The sequence below is a fragment of the Entamoeba invadens genome (assembly GCF_000330505.1).
Source record: "Entamoeba invadens IP1 unplaced genomic scaffold scaff_1105074725891, whole genome shotgun sequence".
Taxonomy (NCBI): Eukaryota; Evosea; order Mastigamoebida; family Endamoebidae; genus Entamoeba; species Entamoeba invadens.
Genome location: NW_004440274.1, coordinates 127,822 through 149,065, shown reverse-complemented (window position 1 = coordinate 149,065; position 21,244 = coordinate 127,822). Strand labels below are relative to the sequence as shown.

Here is a 21,244-nt window from a genome sequence, read left to right as displayed (position 1 = left end):
TCTGCTGTACGACAGTTTTCTGGTGCTCTTTACACAAACAAATCATACCAAAAATTTAATGAATGTATTTTTCACAATTTTTAATGGTGAGAGTTGCAACTTGTTTGATACCCTCAATATGAGTTAATTTAGGGCAGTTTTGGATGTGTAGTATCTTTGTGTTTTCAGACAAAATGATTTTCACCAACTTTTTGCAATTTCCAATCACAACTTTTTCGACGTTGTCCGAGCATACAATTTCCTCACATTTCTTCCTGAACACCTTTTCACACTTCTCACACAAAATTGTCTTCACGATTTTTCCATTCAAATTTCTCGCTTTCTTCAGACCAGTTCCTTCGACTTCTTCAAATTGAATTTCTTGGAGTTCCAACTCTTCGACTTTATCACTCAACACAAGTTTTTTACACGAAATGACATGTTTTTTGATATTTGTAATTACAACCTTTTTGCCTTCATACATTGACAAATCGAACACATCGGAGTTTGTTCTCACATCGAAAATGGCACAATCGCAGTCAAAGAGTGTCTTTTTCTCATTGTCTTTTGCATAAAAACATTTGTTTGACACAAGAAACTTTCTTGTCACGATGCCACTGACTTTATCGACCACCAATTCGTTGTTTTTGAAATACAAATTCGCGTTTTTGCAATGTTTGACTTTCACATTAGAAAGTATTGATGGGCCGTAATAATAATCTTTTACATCACCGTTTTTGTACTTCACTGATTTTGCAGAATTAATTTCAATTTTTTCACCCACAAAAAATCGATCAAATGTGATGTTAAACTTTTTGAATTGGTCATTTGGTGGCAATCTGTCAAAGTGCAACTTTTTTACTTTTTTCCCAACAAAGACGACTCTTTTTGCCATTACAAACAAGTTCTTTTGTTGTTGTATTTCGGCATTCTGGAATTGCGAAAGTTCGTTTTCTGATATAGAAGTTTTCCCGTTTAAGAAGCACACAAACCTGCAGTTAACGTTGTTTGTGAATTCGTCGTGGGTTGTTGAGGACTTTAATGAATAAAGGCGTCTGCACTTTTTTTCATTTTTTTGTGACGTGAATGTAATTTTGTTACACTCCCTTTTTGGGCAATTTGTGCGAAGAAATTCGCACTCGGTGCAATTTCTAAATGTAACGTGACCAATGACACAATTCTCAATTTTCGAAGTTTTCACGTGTGAACAAAACACTTCTCCAATGTCGAGCTTTTCGATGTTCACATTTTCACAAAAGTTCATTTCAATTTTTGTGATTTTTGGCATCAAATTGCTGTTTGTGTGGTTTGCTGAAGTAACAGAGCAATTTTTGCACTCTGAGTGGATCACCAAAGACTCACAATAATCGCCAATTTCAACAATTCCATTTACTAACTTGTTCAGATGTGCAATTGTCACACACTTGAAATCACAAAGAATGTCATTCGAATTTGAAATTGTGAAAGACGAACAATAAATTAGACGGATTGTCACATGTTGTAATTTGGATAAATTGACACACACAGATCGTCGCGACAATATAACTATCTCTCTCACACCATTTTCAACCAACACCAACGGCGAGTGTAATGTCAATGTAAACCCCAAATACGGCTTTTTGCCTTGTTTTTTGTTGGTATTTAATTCACACTTTTCACCAACAATTTGCTGTGTTATTTTATCATCAAATTTGTCGATATTGTACTTCTCATTGTTATAATACTTTTTCACATAAACTCTGTCTTCCAGTAATGCTTTTGACGTCGTCACAAAGACTTCTCCACTATATCTGTCGTCGCCCAACACAATTTGTTCTTCTTTACTTAACATTTGTGGACTTGAAAAATTGAGCACTTTGACGTTGTTCTTTCTCAGTTCTACAACTGCTTGAGACAAATCTGTTGTATACACTTTAGTCAATACTGTGCTTTCAATGACTGTAGTGGTCTCAATTTCTTTCATAAACTTTGATTTGCGGAGTTCGATTTGCCGACATATTTTGAGTAAGAACTCTGGAATTGCACAGCGCCAAAATGAGGCAGTTGTAACGGAGTTGCTCTCATAAACATCTCTTAGAACATACTTCGGTAGTTTCCACGCACAGAGACTTACTATTTTTAGATTCGTTAATTGATCAACTCTTAATCTAAAGAAATTAAATGGATCTATAAAGACGCTTTTTATCTTTGGTAACACGCAACTCGGCATATGTCTGTGTTGTTTGAAACTAAATTTGTTTTGTGCGGTTTTAACGATAACAATGCTTTGGATTCTGTCGTTGTACTTCTCAAAAGAACAGTTTTCTAACATATAAGCACAACACTGGAGTGTTTCGATGTTCTCAAACACTCTGAAAATGAAGTCAGCGATGTGAGAGTAAAATGTTTGTGATGAAGAAATCTCACAAGAAAAAACGTAAGACGAAACGTCGATGTATGAATTGATGTGAAGCATTTTAATCGCTTCAAGACACTGTTTGTTAACCATCATAAAATTTCTGATTGACTCGACTGTGTTTATATAAAGAGAGACGTTCATTAGAAAGACTTTTTCAAGGCGTGACATTGTGTTTTGTTTCAACAAGTATTTTTTTGTTCGATGTTTTACTCAAAACTATGAAGTTTGAATAATAATTATTATCATTTTTATTATAATTATAATAATAATATAATTTTATTTATTATGGTTGTTTAATAGTTTATTATAATACTAAATATATATATTAATTAATATATATTTTTTAATATAAATCCACAGTAATAGTAAATTAAATTATGTAACTTTCTAATTAGATAAAGTATATTTAAAGTAAATGAAAAGTACAAATCAATATGGTTATTATTTACTTTCAAAATCGAGTTCAAATGGCGTTTTCTCTGGTAACATTCTCTGTAAAAATCTCAACACGTATCTGATTTCTTTGTCTCCCGCTTCTGGATCGTTGTCATACCCGTTCAAAGCGTCATTGATACAAATAGAGTAAGGTTCTGTCTCATTAATTCTAAATAAACTTTCATGGTTTTTGTTGTGATTTATTTTGAAGTCGAAGAAGTAGTTCCACTCCATTTCAAATGTCTGAAATGCCTTTCCTGTGTATCTCATATAATGCATAGCAAGGTGTTGCATATTAATTGCACCAAACTCTCTGAATTTCAAATTTTGTTGTTTTTCAAACTCAACAGGAAACGCCATTTCGAGTTCAAGTAATGATGTTTTCAATAACGTGTATTCTACATGCGACTGGAAATAGTGTTGTGTGTCTTTTGATAACCCAAATCGTTTATTAATCAGTCCATTTGCAACGGACGTCGAGTTTTGGTGTTGTGAGACGTGTGCGTATTTCTGTGCGTCATAATCAATCGAACAATACCGGTGCACTTTGCCGTATTTGAAGAAGTAACTGATTGGAGTTGGTCTCGCCAACAAGAAGTCGTCGTTGAAATAGACAAAACAGTTTCCAAGATTTTTGATGTGATGAATTCGACTTTCGAGTGCGTCTGAGTTGAACAATGGAAGACTCTTGTTATCGACAAATTCGGAGTGTGACACCAATTCAAGTGTATACAGATCTTTGTCTCTGTGATTGTTATAGACGTCCTCCACACTCTCTTTGTGTTGTTTTGCATGTGAGTATTTACTCTGATTTGTATTGTGACTTTTCAGAATAAAAGAAGTCTCTCCAAGTGGCGCATTCAAGTAACTTGGGACTTGGTCTGCTGTTGCCAAAAAGTATCTCTTGATGTACGGCGCGTATTTATATACACTTCTCATCGAGTACAAAAGTGTGTTGTAATCTCTGAATCGTGCTGAGTCATAGTCCGGCTTGTATTTCTTGACACTTTCAACCCACTTCTCTTCACTCCCATTGACCCAAAGCCAAAGCGCATCCAAATGCCCTCCACATTCATCTGGAAGACCTTCAATACTTTTTGAGAAGTCTACTGGAACACTTTTTCGAGGCTTTGTGAATCGAAATATTTTGAAGAGGTTGCGATAGAGATGGGTATTGTCTTCTTTGAAATCTTCTATTCCTTCTGTATCCATTCTCAGATCTCTGTAATACTCGTTTTTGTTGTTTTTTGTTGTATTTGCAATTGGTTTTGGGTGTTGTTTGTTATATTCTTTGTTGTGCAATAACACGTCTTCTTTACTATAAATCAACTTCTCTTGTTTGTCATTCAAAAATTGTGTGTACACCAAATAAGACTTCTTTGGGAAATTGGTGTTTGGTTGAATTGTGAATGTTAGTACCATCAAGAGAAGTAGTGCAAAACTCGAGAGGGAAATAAACAGTACATACAACTGCATCAATTTTAATGTCAAGTTCTTTTATTTTCAACAAAACTGTGTTGAAAAGTTCAACACAGTTTTGATATTTTTTCGGCTTTTTATAAAATTTAAAAACAACAACAACAATACATTTAAATACAAATTGGAAAATTATTTGTGTTCTATATTCAAAAATGCATCAAATATGCTGTCAAGGCGTTGTGGATACTTACCTTCTCATTTTTTTTAGAGGTAAAACGTATATTCAAAATAACCAAAACAGATATTTGTTCACTTTCCAAATCAATTGAAAACACATAAACGTTACTCATTCGCGATGTGATAATTAAAATTGTGTGGAGAATTTTTTTGGGAAGATATAAAAGAAAATTGTAATTCCCAAAAGTTCATAATAAAAAATTAATTATAATTGATAATATTAATATCAAAATTTATAATTTAAATATTATATTATTTTTTAATATTTCAACTCAACTTACAAAACAGTTACTTAAATCAAGTAAATTACAGTTTGTACAACTAAAAACAGTAAACACATTTTTGAAAAACAAACTCAAACCATATACAGATTCAAAAGTTTTCGGTATATTTTCAAAAATTTTATCTTCGTTTTTTATGATTCAAAATGGTAAAATTAACTACAAATATAACAAATATATAGTAAATTCGATCTGAGTGGTATTTCAGCGACATCAAATTATAAATAACCCATTTTATCAACAAAAAACCGACACATTTTAAACGAAACTTGCTTATTATTACCCCCTTAATTTTTGTTTTCTGTTGAAACACTTAATTTAGTCGAATTAATATTATTTTTAAACCAAAAATTATAAAAGTTTGATATTGGGAAGTGTTAATAAATCAATTTTCAGATTATAACTAAAATTTGGAAAATTGGAAATAAACTGGAAGTGGAGTATTGACTTGGTTCGGCAATTCAAATATTCACAGTTTCTTGATAATTTAACATCAAAATAAAACAAATGGCTGGGTTTATTTTTTGCACATAAAAATATTAAAGTTGTTTAAAAATACGGAATATTTACCAAAATTAATTATTATTTAAAAACACCTATATTAAAAATCATATTTACTACATTATTATTTGTATCAATTTTATTAATACAAATATGCATTATATATTGCCAATAATTTTAAAATGTGCCAGACTCATCAAAAAATACATAACGTTCAAAACAAAGTCAGTTCATAAACTTTGGTAATTCTGGTAACCTTATTAATTTCTTTAAAGCGAGTTTTAGATCAAAATGTTCGTAACTTACGGGGAAATATGAGTTCAAAAAATTTAATTAATATAACTATTACAAAACCAAATAAACAATAACAATTTCAATAACATAAATAAGTTTAAACAATTTAATAAATCATTTTGACGTTTAAAAGTGAATTAATACAGTTGATTTGGTTATATATTTAAGCAAAATAACCACAAAATATTGCTAACAAAATTCAAGTAAAGTTTATAAGTCTTTCATAAATCAACAAGTTGATTAACCGGCTGTCTGAGACTTCACAACTCTTTTTTCTTGACGCTCGCGGCGCGTTTTCTTTCTTTGATTTTTATTGTTATTTATTTATAGTTATAAATGTTTGATTCATTTTTGATCGTTCAATACTCATTAGTTTAATGATTTTGAACATATCATTATGTTTTTATGTTGTGTACAATATTAATCGTTAACTTGTTGATGTCAAAAAGCATCGTTTTATTGTTTTTAGTGTAAATTTTTTATAATCAAATTCATTATTGTGTTATTGCTTGTAATTTTTAAGTTGTAAAAACAACCAATGATATTCAACAAATAACTTTAACTAAATTAACAACGTTCCCAGATTGACAATACTTATTTTCAATTTGTAAAAAATAGCAACAGACAGAACATCAATTAAATGAGAGATATAATTGTGAGACACTCTTCTTTAAAAGTAGTTTTATTTAAAATTACTTCAGCGTGTTGTGAAACAAATAAACCCAGTACATTATCGGATTGTACTGTGTTCTGGACTTGTAAATTGGAGAATGGGTTTGTAGGATAAGCAAACTGTTTTGATGAAGTTGATGCGCCAATTATTTGTTGATTTAGTGGAACAGTTTCATTGTGCTGTGACATAAATAAATTTTGTGGTTTATCGGATTGTATTGGATTCTGGACTTGTGGATTAAAGACTACATTCATACCACACACAACCTGTTTTGAAGAACGTTGTGCGCCCATTAAACTTTGGTGTAGTGGATTTGACACAAAATTGTTTGAAACATTCACTTGTTGTTGTTTTGCTAATTCAACGGTGTAATTTCCAAATGTGATTGCTTTGTTATTTGTATCAATGAAGTAATTGTCACATTTTACGTCCAAAATTACATGACCATCTTCTTTGATAGAAAACGGATACACTTCTTGTTTACCTTCACTTTTTATAACACAACATCCACAATAAACTTCTTTGCCTGTTTTTTTAAAAACAACACAGAATTTCTGTTCTGTATTAAAAATAGTTTGAATTCCATTTTCGTTTGGGACACCTTTTGTTTGATACAGCACCTTCCCAAATTTACTTTTGATGTTCTTTTCAAGTGTGTGGAAGTCTTCAAAAACACTGTTTTTTGGCAATCCAAATTGTCCAAAAAACTCCAATTTGAATTCTCCAGTCATTTTTAATAAGTTTTTATATCTTTCAATCTTATTTTTGTGCTTCAGTTCAATGTCTGCAATTTTGAGAAGAAGTGGACTTTTTTCTTCGTCACACAATTTCGTTTCTAAATCGATCATGTCGTAAATATTATCATCATAGTTTTTGTAAAATGTAAGATCATCGTTTTTATTGCATTTTATTATGTTATTAATAATTTCTTTTAAAGTGGTCAGTTGTAACTGTAACTGGTGGCACTTTTGTTTGATTTCTTCTCGACGTTTATCTTCTTCATCCATCTTGTCATAGATGCGTTCGTGTATCTCCATTTGCTCCTGTAATGATTTCATTTGGTCTTCTTTTGTTATTGAAACTTCTGTGTTGGAAACATAATACTCGGACATTTTGGCAAGTGTATCTGATGCCGAAACAAGTTGGTCTTTTGTGGTGATATATGATCTGACAAGTTCTTTAATTGTGGATTTTGGTAGTTCAGATTGCTCATCATCTTGTAACACACAAATATCGGGTCCAAAGAGTCGTTCATGTACTGTTGTCAATTCCGCTTCATTGAGTAACGGTCTATTTATTATTGGTAACATTTTTATTAAATAGTTCTTCAATTTGTGATTGTTACAATTAATTAACTATGTTACAATTTAAAGAATCGTAACATTGTTAATTAAGAAATAATAATTTTATTGTTTGCTTTATAGCTTATTTTAGAATAATGTATATTTGATGAGACGCTATTTATTGTTATTCGTCTTTATAATTTTTAAATAAAAAAGTTTTTAAATTTTTAATGATGAACATTTTTAAAAATATTTAAAAAAATAAAACTTAGTTTAAAGGTGACCCTGAAAATTCATCAAAATGCTTGGGCTGATAATATTTATTTGAAGTCAAAAACATACTTAAAATAATAAAGAGCTGGTAACAATAGGATTGAAATGCGTGTCAAATAATTATAAATATAAAAAATAATTTATTAATTAATTAATTATTTTTTATGTTTAAAAAGTGATAACAAAAAAATTAATTGTTTTTTTTAATAATTATTTATATTTAAACAATTATATTTCAATTTAAAAATGTAGTTTTTGATAATCACACACATAGTTGTCAATATAACAAAATATGGAATGATAAAATAAAAAACAATTATATTTTAATGTAATTGTTAATGTAAACATAAACCAAAGAAAATAATTTTTTTAAACATATTTTAGATAATTGAATTTGTTTTTTTATTTAAAACACTTGTGATCATTTTAATTGTGTAACTACATAAAAATTATAATTTACCAATAACTCATTGTTAATTATAACATGTAAATAATGTTATTTAATATATTATCTTTTAAATTTATTGTGTTTAACCTCACACATAAATAACACCATTATAACAATAACATCACAACAGTTATTGAATAGTGAAATAATAACATGATAATACAGTTACTTTTAATGCTTTTATTATAATAATTGAGATAAAAGGTTTCATTTTTTTTTACTTTACATGTTCATTGTAAAAACCAATTAAATTATTAAATGTGTAAACCTTTTGAGTGTGTAAACATATAATTTCAAACTAAACAAATACAAAAATATTATTGTATGAAAAGAATGTGAATAAATATTTTCAACTACTTGTTGTTCTCACCCATTTGTACATGTTATGAATAAATAAATTATATATTTACTGGTTACAATAAATGACAACCACTTGAAATTTGTTTATGATATAATCAGATATACATGTAAACAAATTATAAATGTTGATAATAAACAAATTAATATTTTGAATTAAATTGGTGTTGTCATTTAGATACGATTTCATATATTTTATAAATTTAATTAAAATATTTTTTCTACATTATTAATATAATTCATTTTGAAAGCAACTGAATTGTTATTAAATATTGTGTATTACTTAGATTGTATGCACATTGTTATTTAAATCCAAAAAACAAAAATTTATGTTTTAATGCACTGTTATATACGATTCAAAGGAATAACTGTTATTATAAATAAATATGTCTATAATTATTTTTTGAAATAATCATGAACATTTTTGTTGAAACGACTAATATAATGTACCACAACAAAATACTTTATTTTTTTTATTTTTTAATTATATGCTTTTACTCTTTGATGATAAAATATTTATTTTTATATTTTATGTGTATATGATAGAGCAACAAGTTAAAAGCAAAAATGTTTTAAAACGTGCTATCCTAGTAATTTTAGTGTAATGATTTCAAGTTCAGGTTTGATGTTACAAGTTTTCACACTAAAAATTTATCCAGTTTTATTTTTGACATTATATAAAAATGAAAATGTTGTGATTAACAATGAAACCTTATATATCATCTGTTGTTATTAGATTATTGAAGTTAATAATCAATACATGTTTCTATTTTTATAACAATGAATGTTGTGGTGTTACTTAAATATATATGTTTAATTATGTTTTTTTATTTGAATAATAAGAAATTGATAGTTATAAAAAAATAATCATATATAACAACTCTCTTGTATATAATTATTAACAAAAAATTGTTGGATGAAAATTGTGCACATCGACGTAGTTACACAATGAATTTGATGATAATCGTTTATTTTTGTTTTAAAGAATATCATAGTCATCACACAAAAGTTATTATTTACAATTAATAAATTCAATGTAATAAACAACTATTATTTAAGTGGATATTTAATTTGAAAATTACCTTTGTATCAACACTATTATTCATTTGTTTATTTGTTTATTTGAACATTTGATTGCATTGATAACTTTGTTTTGAAAATTGATAACACGATCTGTTAAGGTTAACGGTGATTATATATAATCAATTCAACAATGTGTAAATTTAGAAAAAAATAATTTTGTAAAAATTTTTAAAAAATATTTTTTTGTTGTTTGGTAAAGAGGAAAGTAAAATGCCGATATACTAAAAAAATAATTAATTCGGCCCAAAAGATCTTAAGATTACTTGGGTCGTGACAATCTCGAAGCTCACCTTAAAAAACCATCAACTCTATTTTGTTTCAGGTTATTTTTATTTGTAAATTTATTCACAATAATTTATTTATTTATCTTGTGAATAAACTTTATCAAATAATAATATTATTTTTTCAATGTTATAATCTTTTGAAAATATTTTATTGCAATGATAGATATGCCACTCCAAGCAAACGGAAACCGATTTTTGTTATATGCATGTACAAAATAATATGAAATTTTTAATAAAAAAATGTTTGGTGAAACTAAACTGTTTTTCAAAAGTCGGTACTGAGGTGTCCCGATTTTTTGCATTTATTTTGTTTATTATTTTTGGGAATCTTTTTTTTGTAATAAATTCACTTATTTTTTCCAAATAAAAAAGAGAAAAACAGTCTTCAAAAATTATTTTTTTATTTGGAGAATTTATAAGCATTAAAAAATTCCATATAAAATTTGAAATAACAGGATTTTTGTTTCAGAAAAACATGTGAATTGTCCCAAAAGTGCATTTTAGTACAGAAGCAAATAAATTTAATGTCAATCTTTATTATTATCAAACATTTTATTATTTTATAAAATATTCAGAAAACATAAGCTAGGTTCCGAGATTAGTATGCTTAATAGTGTTGTCACAAGAAAAATAAAAATTACAAAATGATTTGATAACTTATCTTTGTTGGGTTTTATAAAGTCGACATTCTTTTTAAGCATTTCAGTGAGAACATCTTTTTAAAAATATCCAATAACAAAACAATATTGTTATTTTGTATTATTTTATCGTCTTTTCTAGTGTTGCCCTTTGACAATTTGACTTATGCCTGTCAAAATTATCAAACATTTACTGTAATTTTTTTGGTGTTTTTTGAACTCTATATTTCATTATTTTTTATTCAGAATAGAAAACCACAGTTTGTTTTAAATTTCAATTAAATTTTAACGAAAGTAATATTCAGTTAAAACTCGACACGAACAACACCATCCAAATTCACTTAAACGTTAATTGTTGTGCTTTTAAACCAACAATGTTGAATATATGTTGCGAAGTATCGAGTTGAGGTCAAATCAAATAACGGGACCGAGTTTTTTGGAAAAGGCTGGCTAATATTACGATATTTTCCCGAATATGTACGAAAATAATTGAACGGGATTGGTATTTTTTTTCAAAATAAAGTCGGTACTTTCGATTTTTTGTTTTTTGTTTTTTTAGGAAAAAACAAAAATAAAAAACGGGACTTTAGGAAGTTCTAAAAATATGACAGTACCGACTTTTGAAAAACAGTTTATTATTATTTTTAACCATTGCAAAGATCTTTACCAAATAAAGCACCCTTTTCTCCGTCGTATTCAAAGACATTCCGAACCACTTTTTATGTAAATTTCGTCTTTAATCAACAATCTTTATTAGTAATATAATTTAATCACAAATCTAGTATTTCCAATTGGTGTCCAAAATACAAAGTATCATCATGTAATTCAATTGTCCGTTTATAACTTTAAACAAATACGATTTTCCATATCATGTATACAGATGTTGTAAAAGCAGCAATTCTGTTTTTGTGTCAAGTTCATTTTGTTCTTCTACCAATCTCTAATTAATTGCAGAAGAAGTTTTTACGAATTTTGTAAACACTTTGAAGTCATTTTCAATATTAAATTTTTGCAAATCTAATATTTGAGCTTTAAGGTATTTGCTTTTTTGTGTTTTGAAGATTTTGTAAATAACAGTGTCATTGTTTGCAGATAACACTTCAATATCACTTTTCATATTTTTGGTCGTTTCTTTAAATTCTGTTCAGACTGTTTTTAAATGCTCTTTTTACTTTTAAATAAAAAAAATCAAATTATTTAGAAAAACAGCTTCTTGTACTCTGTCAAAATAAATTTCAAAATTTGCGACTGTTTTTTTATTTCAATTTGATAAAACGACTTTAATTTATAATAACAGGAATCACGTGTTTGTAAATAATTTAAATAGTAAATACATTTTAAAATCAATATTAAGTAGAACTAAAACAACATAAAAACAAATAAAATAACTATTCATTTTTATAACCAGTTATTTATCAATATATTCAAACATTACACCACAATTTTTGATACAAAACATGATTCAGACAACATTTAATTTATCCACCAATAAACTTGTCGTGTCTGTGTATAAACATGAAAATTAATAAAATCGTCAAAACCAAACACAACGGCAATAGAATCAACGAAAGGATCCAAGAGTAAAAAGATATTCCTCACAACAATAAAAGTGCGTCAATTATAAAGGCGATAATGAAAAACAGTGTTTCTCCTTTGATTGAGTCCATACTTGTTTTAAATTATAAGTTGGCATTATTTTATTTTAATTTTCTTGCTTATTAAGTGCCATGTCATCAAAAAATAAACATTGACAATTAAATTAACTGTTAATAAACAAAAAGAGCAAGAAAAACGTGTTTTTATTGATAGATTTTAAAATTTAAGTGAGGAATAACAATTTTAAATTGAACAGATCTTAAAAATATTCATCAAAAATCAAAATTAAATGTTATTTTTATTTTTCAAACAATCACAAGACAAGTACTTTAATATCAATAATGTACAACTATTAGAAAAACTAATGAAATTAAATTAACATTCATCATTTTGTTTATAACATTTTGTAACATGTTTTTTACATGTGACATTTTATAAAAGACACAAAGAATTGATAACATAAAAGTTGAACATTGCTAATGCTGGTTATGTTCAAATTGTTTTACATAAACTCCTTTTAACTATTAATTGAATAATATTTCAGTATGTTAAAATAATAAAATTAAGACGTGAAATAGTAAGATAATAATCACTGCTTAATGCTGGTTTGTAAACACATTATAATAAGCCGTAAATTGATACATATATTGATAAAATCAAGAACAAATATATAATATTGTCATTGTAATCAATTTAACACAATCTTCTGCATATTTTATGGTGTGTATTTTGATTTATTCATGAAATTACACGTTTGTGTTTTTATTTTAAAATTTTACAAATAATATATTTGGTTAATATAACAAGAACATACCCAACAACTTGGTGTTTATGTTCAATTATCTATTATTTTCAGTATAATTTAAAGCTGAGTATTTTATTGAGGAACTGTGTTTTTATTGTATCGTTAATTTGACAATATTAATAATATAAATAATTTATTAGTTTCGTTCGAATATCTATTTCACTATATATATATCATTAATTTTCATCTCGTTGTATAATTAAAAATAACACATCAACAACAAACCAAAATATCAATATATTTTATTGTCAATTATTTATTGCACTTTATCCTGTTTAAAAAAACAAAAACAAAAAACTTTGTTTTATGACTTTTTATATATTAAAAATAAATATAACAATATTTTTATTTGAAGATAAACTAAATTGATATATTAAAACAACTCAATTCACTCATAATCAGTGGATAGCAACTTCGGTATGAAGTAATAAAACATAATTTGATCATAATGTGGCAGATATTTAGACTCAGGGTGTCTCGTAATAAAATGCGGTAAAAGAAACAATCTATACCATTGCAAGTCAGATATTAATCAACTGACTTTATTTTGCATCCTTTTCGTCTTGTTGTATGAAATTCATAAAATGCTGTATGTTGTGACAAGTTGCTTTGGTCGCCTATCCCAATATTTATATTGAAAATTGGATACAAAGCATTGTTACATTGTCTAGAGGGTATGTTTTATACAACCTCCAAGCACATTTAATTGGCGACTGAATAGCATTATTACATATTTTGAGACTGAAAGTCGACTTTTTGAGATTAAAGACTCTTCAACGAGTAATATTTGTTGCCATTCATAATTCTTTTGTGGATAATCTTGAATATTTCCGGAGTTTGTGTGATGTATGAGTGAGGGACTGGATGACAGAAGACTTAGGACTGGGCGTGGAATCATTGCCGACTCGATCACAAGCCGGCCAATATCACAATTTATAGTCTCTATGTGGTTAGTTTATCCAACGTATTTTATAAATAGCATGTATTCAATGTTAACAAATAAGAAGAAACAACCTTGTGGAATGTTGAAATTGGTTATTAAATTCACGTTTAAATTATGAGTTGTCTTTTTTCTATTACGATTTCTGTGTTAATTATTAATAAAAAATACGATAAGTTATTGATATCACGTTGAAATACAAACACTTTGGATCTTTTGTGTGGTTTCTATTTTTCTTTCATGTTTTGAATGCGTTCTCTATCATAACAATCGTCTGTACAATATTATTAAAACTAACTCCAAACAACACCAATTAATAAATATGACTTAGACTATTTTAATTAAATTAAGATACAATGCCATAACTTTCTTTATTGTTTATTTTTATACATAATTTAAAAAATGTGTATAATTATATTAAAAATATAAAAAGTTTTATTTTTAAAACAAATTGTGTTGATATTTTTAATTAAAATTGAGTAGAGTACGTTGTGCTATTTTCAATATTTTGACAATTGAATTATAATATGTTTTAAAGCTATTTTTTTCTATTTGTATTGTTAATTGCAATTTGTTTTTGTAATTATTTTTTAAATAATTAACTGGTATTTGAAAAATCATAAAACTAAAAATATTATAATAAATAACAACTAAAATATACATTATATTCAACAAACAAAACAAATTAATTGCTTACAATTCTAACACAATTACTAAAATTATAAAAAGTAAAACCCTCTTGTCGTACTATAAAATGTTGTAAACATCACAATTAATTTATTATAGAATATTTTTTGTTTATTAAAAACAACAGGAACAACATATAATTGAAAGATTTTTTATTTCTTTATTAATCCAATATAATAATTATTGGATTCATAAATAAGTTCTTTATACATCAACTTATTTATATTTACTCCAAAATCAAATTTAACTCGAATTGGGTGTAAAGAGACAAACATAACAATATATTTTTAATTGTTAAAACTCATTAACTATCAAAAATCAAGGTTTATTTTTATATACGAGAGAAATTATAAATAATGTATGATAGGATATTAACATTTTAAAAAATAACTCAACTAAGAGTTCTTTCATGTCTTAAGCAATCAAATTGTACATATCCACTAACTAAATAAATCATTTCAACATTTGTATATTTTGAAAAAAATAATAATCAGCTCCTCGTTATTTAACAATGTTTAACAATAACGTTGCTACAAGACTCTGTTGTATTCATATTTATATTTTATAAAACCCAATAACATTTGATAAATATATTTCTTTCTTTTTTTTGTTCAAGTTTGATGAAATGAATTTCGTTGTCTGAGTTCTTTAACATTCATAACATTGGTGTTATTTTATTAAACACACAATCAAAAAGAGGCAGGTTTTCTTGGTATGGTTTTGCGAATTTGAAAATGAATGGATCGAGTTCTTGCATTTTTACAACACACGAACAAGCATAAACTTTGTATTAGTCGAGTTGCTCTTTATATGAAATATTATTTACAAAGTTTTTATTATATAATTATTTTAAGTAATTTAAAAAGGAATTATTAAATCAATTTAAATAATATTTAGAAATTGTAGAACAAGCAACACATTTTCAAAATACCTCGTCGAAGTGTACCCATTTGCACACACTTTTCACTTTCTCGAAAAGTCTGGTAAACATGGGATGAAAGTTATGTAAAATGATTTGCATGCAACACACACTTTGCTTGGTAAATCATCAAAAGTGTGAATTGTTGCAAATATTGTGCAGACACCAGTTGACGTGTTGCACCGCCCGTTACAACTTGCGTCACAATCGACATGTGTGTGATTTACAGTTGATGGATACATCCAACTTTGACAATTGATGCACTTTCGTTGGTCTGTTTCACACTCAGCACAATTTGTGTTACTAGTTTGACAAGTATAACACTTATTTGTGATTGATGATGTTAGAACATATCCACTTTTGCACCCATTGCATATTCCTGTTGTTGTGTCACATTTAACACGACGTTTTGAGTCACATCTTTGACATTTTAAGTCGCCAGATGTCTTTGATTAATACAATGTGTTGTATTGTTTGCACTTTTTTATTGAGTCTGACTAATATGTGATACAGTTGACGTTAAACATCAAACAGCTCTCACATTAGTCAGTCTTTGTGCTTTGAAACAGGAAATATTTGTAACACACTGATTGTAAATCTCATTATTGGTAGGTCTGTTCTTATCTTTACAAGTTAGACACTTTCTCTCCATTGGAAGCAAGTGTTTGACAATTGGAATCAAATGTTGACACGACTTATATTAAAGCGAATTCCCATCAAGTTTTAAATTGTAACCAAATTCACATGAAGTACAATTCTCATATTGTTTATCACAATTGTTTCCACGTGTCTCGTCTTATTGTTAACAAGTAAATGGTAAAACAGATTGTGGGTAATAACCAGGTTACATTTTAAGCATTTTCTTGATGTTTTTGAGCTCGTTTCACAACTTGAATCAAATTCAAAACATAACCCATACTCTGTATTTGAATTTGTTATCATAGTTTATTTATCAGCACATGTTTGACATATTCCGATAAATGTTTCTAAACCGTTCAATTCACACATTGAATAACATTTGGTACACATGTTAATCCAAGAGTCAATATATAAAGAATATATATTATTTTAGAAAGCACTAAGGCCAATGCTGCGAGGTTTCTATTTCCATACCACTGTTTCCGAGTTCAATTCCCTTTCAGTGTATTTTATAACAAAAAAGAACGTAAACTCAAAAACAGTGATAATAAAACCTATATAATAAATAACAGAACCTACTTACACAAATTACGACAATTCCGGGTTTTGCATTTTCAAATCAACTTCCACAATCCTATTCAAACTGAAAAATCAATTAATAATATAAATTTAAACTTTAAAATGTATCAACACATATTCGACTTTTATAATATTTTGTTTTTGTTTAAATACTCAATTAAAATTGTCCTGATTTTCCAAAAATATTATAATTGGTTTATAACAAAAACACACTCGTTTTTGATTTGGTTATATAATAAATGTAAATTAATTATTATTATTAAACGTATGTCACTAAAACATTAGACACTTGTTTATAATATTAAAAAGGCCCCGTAGCACAGTCGGTAGTGCATCATACTTATAGAATAGAGTCATGCGAGGGTCGTGGGTTCGATCCCCGCCGGGACCATTTTTTAATCATCGATATATTTGTCTGTTAAAAATCCCAATTCAAAACTTTTTTAATAATTTAAAGTATAAACAGATAGTAAGTATCTTTTGAACAATTACAATTTAATATTAAAAAGAAGTTTTGTAATAATAACAATGATAGTAATAATAAATTAAAATAGGAATTGATTAAAAACTGTTTTTTTTTGTTCATAACTATTTAAAACATGATTATAATTGATTGTGTATCGAGTATCACACTAAATAATCCATTGATTTTGCTTTATTTATGATTTATATTATGTGATAAAAAGCATCGTTATTAATTTTTAAAAATAAGAAGCATTTGTGGTCTAAGGGCAGAATTCCACCCTTCCAAGGTGGAGATCCGGGTTCGAGTCCCGGCAAATGCATTTTGTTTTATACACAACCAATATATTTTTGTTTTTTTATTATCCAAAATAAAATAATATAACGACAACGGCAGGATTTGAACCTACGCCTCAAATGAGAAATGATTTCGAGTCATACGCCTTGGACCACTCGGCCACGTTGTCTCCTTGATATTTGTTTTTTTAGTTATTTATAATATTTTATTTTCATCTATTATAGACTTTTTGGTAATTTAACTTTAATAATCAAAAAAGTGATTAAAATGTCTACCATTGAGTATTTGGATAACAAATGTTTTTTATTTTATTAAACCTTGAGTATATGTTGCATAACAAGTATAATTCAAATTAGACAACACTTATTTCAGAAAAACTTTTGTTTTAATAAAAACTGGTTTCGTTTTTAAGGAAGTGTACAATAATTTAATTTGTACGTTTTTCTAAAAATATACATAAATATGTGCTGTTTTATTTTGCTTCCAAATTATTTTATCAAATTTATAACAATAAACAAATTTTAATTAATAACAAGATTCAATTATTGAAGATTTTATTTTAAAACACTAGAATTTTTTCTATTTTTAAATTATTTATAATTTGATAAATGGACAATTGGATTACCTTATTGACCTGCACACAATCCAAGTGTTTTGATTGAAAACGTCAATTTTTCAACTTATGATTGTGCAATTTTTTAAATCTTTTTAAATGAAAAAACAATCTAGTTTCCGTTTAAATAACAAAAAAGTTTTTTATTAACCTTCTATCCGTAATTCCTTATTGTTTTTTGTTGGGAAAAGATTTGGATAATTTAGTTAATATTACAACAATTTGTACTAATTTCAAAACGTGTTGTTGAAAACTGTATTTTGTTTGTGTGTTTAATAAATAAAACTCTATTATTCAACAGTTTTATAAACAATACTTATACTTGATATCAGGTTGTGTTATATTATACTTTATTGTTTTTCAAATGTCAAATTGTTTTGGGTTTATCCAATTAATTTATGCCCACTGTTTCAACATATAAAAGAGAAAATAAACAATAATATTTTGTGTTGTTTTGTTGAAAAAATATTGGCAATTTATATTTGTTTATAATTATTATTTATTATTCTATTCTATTTTTGTTCCAGTTTTAATCGACAAAAAGTCAAAAAACCTTAAAATGTTTAATTTTAGGTATAAATTATTTAGATTATATTTTTGATAAATTGATTGAATTTTTATAAGTAAACCACTTCAGAATTTCTTTTTTTGTTTATAATCATAAAAATTGAATTAATTTCCCAATTATAATAGGTCAATCAAAAAAAACAATGGAGTAATTTTAAGTGTTAAGAAGTTTGTAAAAATGATTATTTTAAAACTTTGTTGTTTAATATTTGTTTTTATGACTAGCTTTTAAGTAATTTTTTAAGTAAAAGCGTCTCGATATCATAATTGAACTCTTTGTTCAGCTCGATATTATTATGAATTATCATAATAAATATAAAAACCAATAATAAACAGTTGTTTATATTAGAATATAGTTAATCATTTAAGCCAGACTTTTTACGAGAGATTTAAATTATTATAATTGAAGTCTTATTATTATAATCATAAAATAATAATATAACTTCTTTAAGACTTCGTTTGAAGAAGTATTTGTATTTAAATTAACCAATTTTGATAGAGTTATTTATACAATATTTTTGATTTTATTGATCAATAAAACAAAGTTGGTATTCTTTGTTTTTTAAAAAAATTTATGTACACATTGATTGTTCTGAAAAATGATGATTTCGTTTATCATAAAGATGCACGTTTTATTTCAATTTAATTATAGTAAACAAAATTAATATAAATAACAAAAGGTTCCTTTTGGAAAAAGTGGATAAAATATTTTAAAAAACAAATTGTTGCATAATTATCGATAATTTTTAAAACTTTTTGTTATAGTTCGACATATAATTTTAAATTTGTTATTTTAAGAATATAAATGTTTTTTGATTACAATTGTTATTAATTAGAGTTACTTATAAATAATAAATAATAAGGAATTTGAAATTAGTAATAAAACAAGTTGGTCATTTATGTTTGTTGCTTGAGTTTAACTTTTGTGATATATTATATTAAAAAATATTAAAATTTGTTGACATTTATCAAGTAAGAATGTAAAAATTATTAAATCAATTTTATACTTAAAAAGAAGTATGTTTAAATTACCAAAGAAATAAAAAGAATAAAAAAGACGTGAATTACAACATAACAGCTTCATTGTGTTCATTAAACGATCTTTCGAAAGTTTTACAGCTTTAAAGGTTTATTTAATACGCCTCATCAATGCAACAAAGAGATCTCCAATCGAGTCAAGAAGCTTATTCCACACCCAGTATTTCCAAAATGCGGTGTGAAATTGTACAAACCCATTGACGTCATCAACCTTAGACCCAAATTTAAGGCGTCTTTAAATCCGGGTCAGTTGTTACATTGAGTGTGGCTTTTTTTTAACAATTTTGATTTACAAAGCTTGTATTCAATTGAAGAATATCCCAATGACACTCTGAACGACATAATAAATATACTCCTCCATTGAGTTCTTTGTTGTCTCAAGTTTTCTTTTAATCGTAATTGAATCGCATTTTCAAGTTTTTGTTATTGAGTGGGAGTGACACCAAAAGGAGTCCTATTTTATTCCCAAATTGTATTTTGGGTTCATACATCTGTAAGTTCGCAGCAACATAGAAATTGACTTCAGTCTCATTTCCACCTTCTCTTTTACAAATTCGCCAAACTTGTCTGTCATACAAGAGAAGAGCAACCTATATTTATTCCCACCAAACTGCTTAACAACTTTTTGAACAGAGTCTACAAAAGACATCTTTCCCCAAACACATTGTTGTTTTCCACTCAACTTCTTCCTCAAACACTTCATGCTGTCGTTCTCTGCAAAGAATACTCCTGACATGTAGGTGGGAATGAGCGAAATTTGTTTCACTCTGGTTTAATTCCCTTTTGGTTGTTTTCTCAATATCAGTGCGGCAAGTTTGGCAATTTCCTTGTTGATTTCCAAGAAAAAGTACTTTGATTCGTTGTAATTTAACCCGAGATTTGACGCTTCTCCAACTTCTTGCATTAATCTGACTGCTGTGAGTCCATCAACCAGACATTGGGATATCTTGACAACCAACTGTTTGCTTCATTCGGACTCGGAACTGGTGGATTTGGGGGATCGGGGATACGGACACAGGGACACAGGGACCTTTTGCCGACTTGAATCCAAGTCATCTGTTTGATTATACATTGTTATATGGTATAATATTATATGTCGTAAAAAAAGTAGAAAAAACAACCTTGCATTTCATTGTGATTGAATATGAAATTTGTGTTTAAATATTAAATTGTTCGTTATTTTTTTAATCATTGTGTTTCTTTACGATAAAAATACGATAAGTTATTAATACAACGTTGAAATACAAACACGTTCGATCGTTTATGCTTTTTTGACTTTTTATGGTTTATTATGCATTGAATGCGCACAAATTGTCTGTATTCTTTATTCAAAAACTAACTCCAAACAACATTTAATTATAATCGTACTTTCATTTTTTTTCACGTCTACAAACAATGCTACAATGTATAATTATTATATTAATATATTTCTATTCAAACTGTAATAATAACAGTCAAATTTTTTATTAAAAATACAAATAAAGTGTTTATTTAAAATAAAACACGATGTTGATTTTA

General features: G+C 27.0%; 3 protein-coding genes across 3 annotated transcripts; all 3 read right to left on the bottom strand.

The window, feature by feature from the left end:
• Nucleotides 1-55: 55 nt before the first annotated feature.
• EIN_448390 (hypothetical protein) lies at nucleotides 56-2,545 on the bottom strand (the record flags this gene model as incomplete). The annotated part of the gene is made up of 1 exon (XM_004255811.1): nucleotides 56-2,545. The coding sequence occupies one exon, from the start codon at nucleotides 2,543-2,545 to the stop codon at nucleotides 56-58; it is 2,490 nt and encodes an 829-aa protein (XP_004255859.1).
• Nucleotides 2,546-2,818: 273 nt separating this feature from the next.
• EIN_448380 (hypothetical protein) lies at nucleotides 2,819-4,288 on the bottom strand (the record flags this gene model as incomplete). The annotated part of the gene is made up of 1 exon (XM_004255810.1): nucleotides 2,819-4,288. One exon carries the CDS (start codon nucleotides 4,286-4,288, stop codon nucleotides 2,819-2,821), a length of 1,470 nt encoding a protein of 489 aa, XP_004255858.1.
• A 1,892-nt stretch (nucleotides 4,289-6,180) lies between these two features.
• On the bottom strand, nucleotides 6,181-7,527 carry EIN_448370 (hypothetical protein; the record flags this gene model as incomplete). The annotated part of the gene is made up of 1 exon (XM_004255809.1): nucleotides 6,181-7,527. The coding sequence occupies one exon, from the start codon at nucleotides 7,525-7,527 to the stop codon at nucleotides 6,181-6,183; it is 1,347 nt and encodes a 448-aa protein (XP_004255857.1).
• Between the last annotated feature and the right edge of the window lie 13,717 nt (nucleotides 7,528-21,244).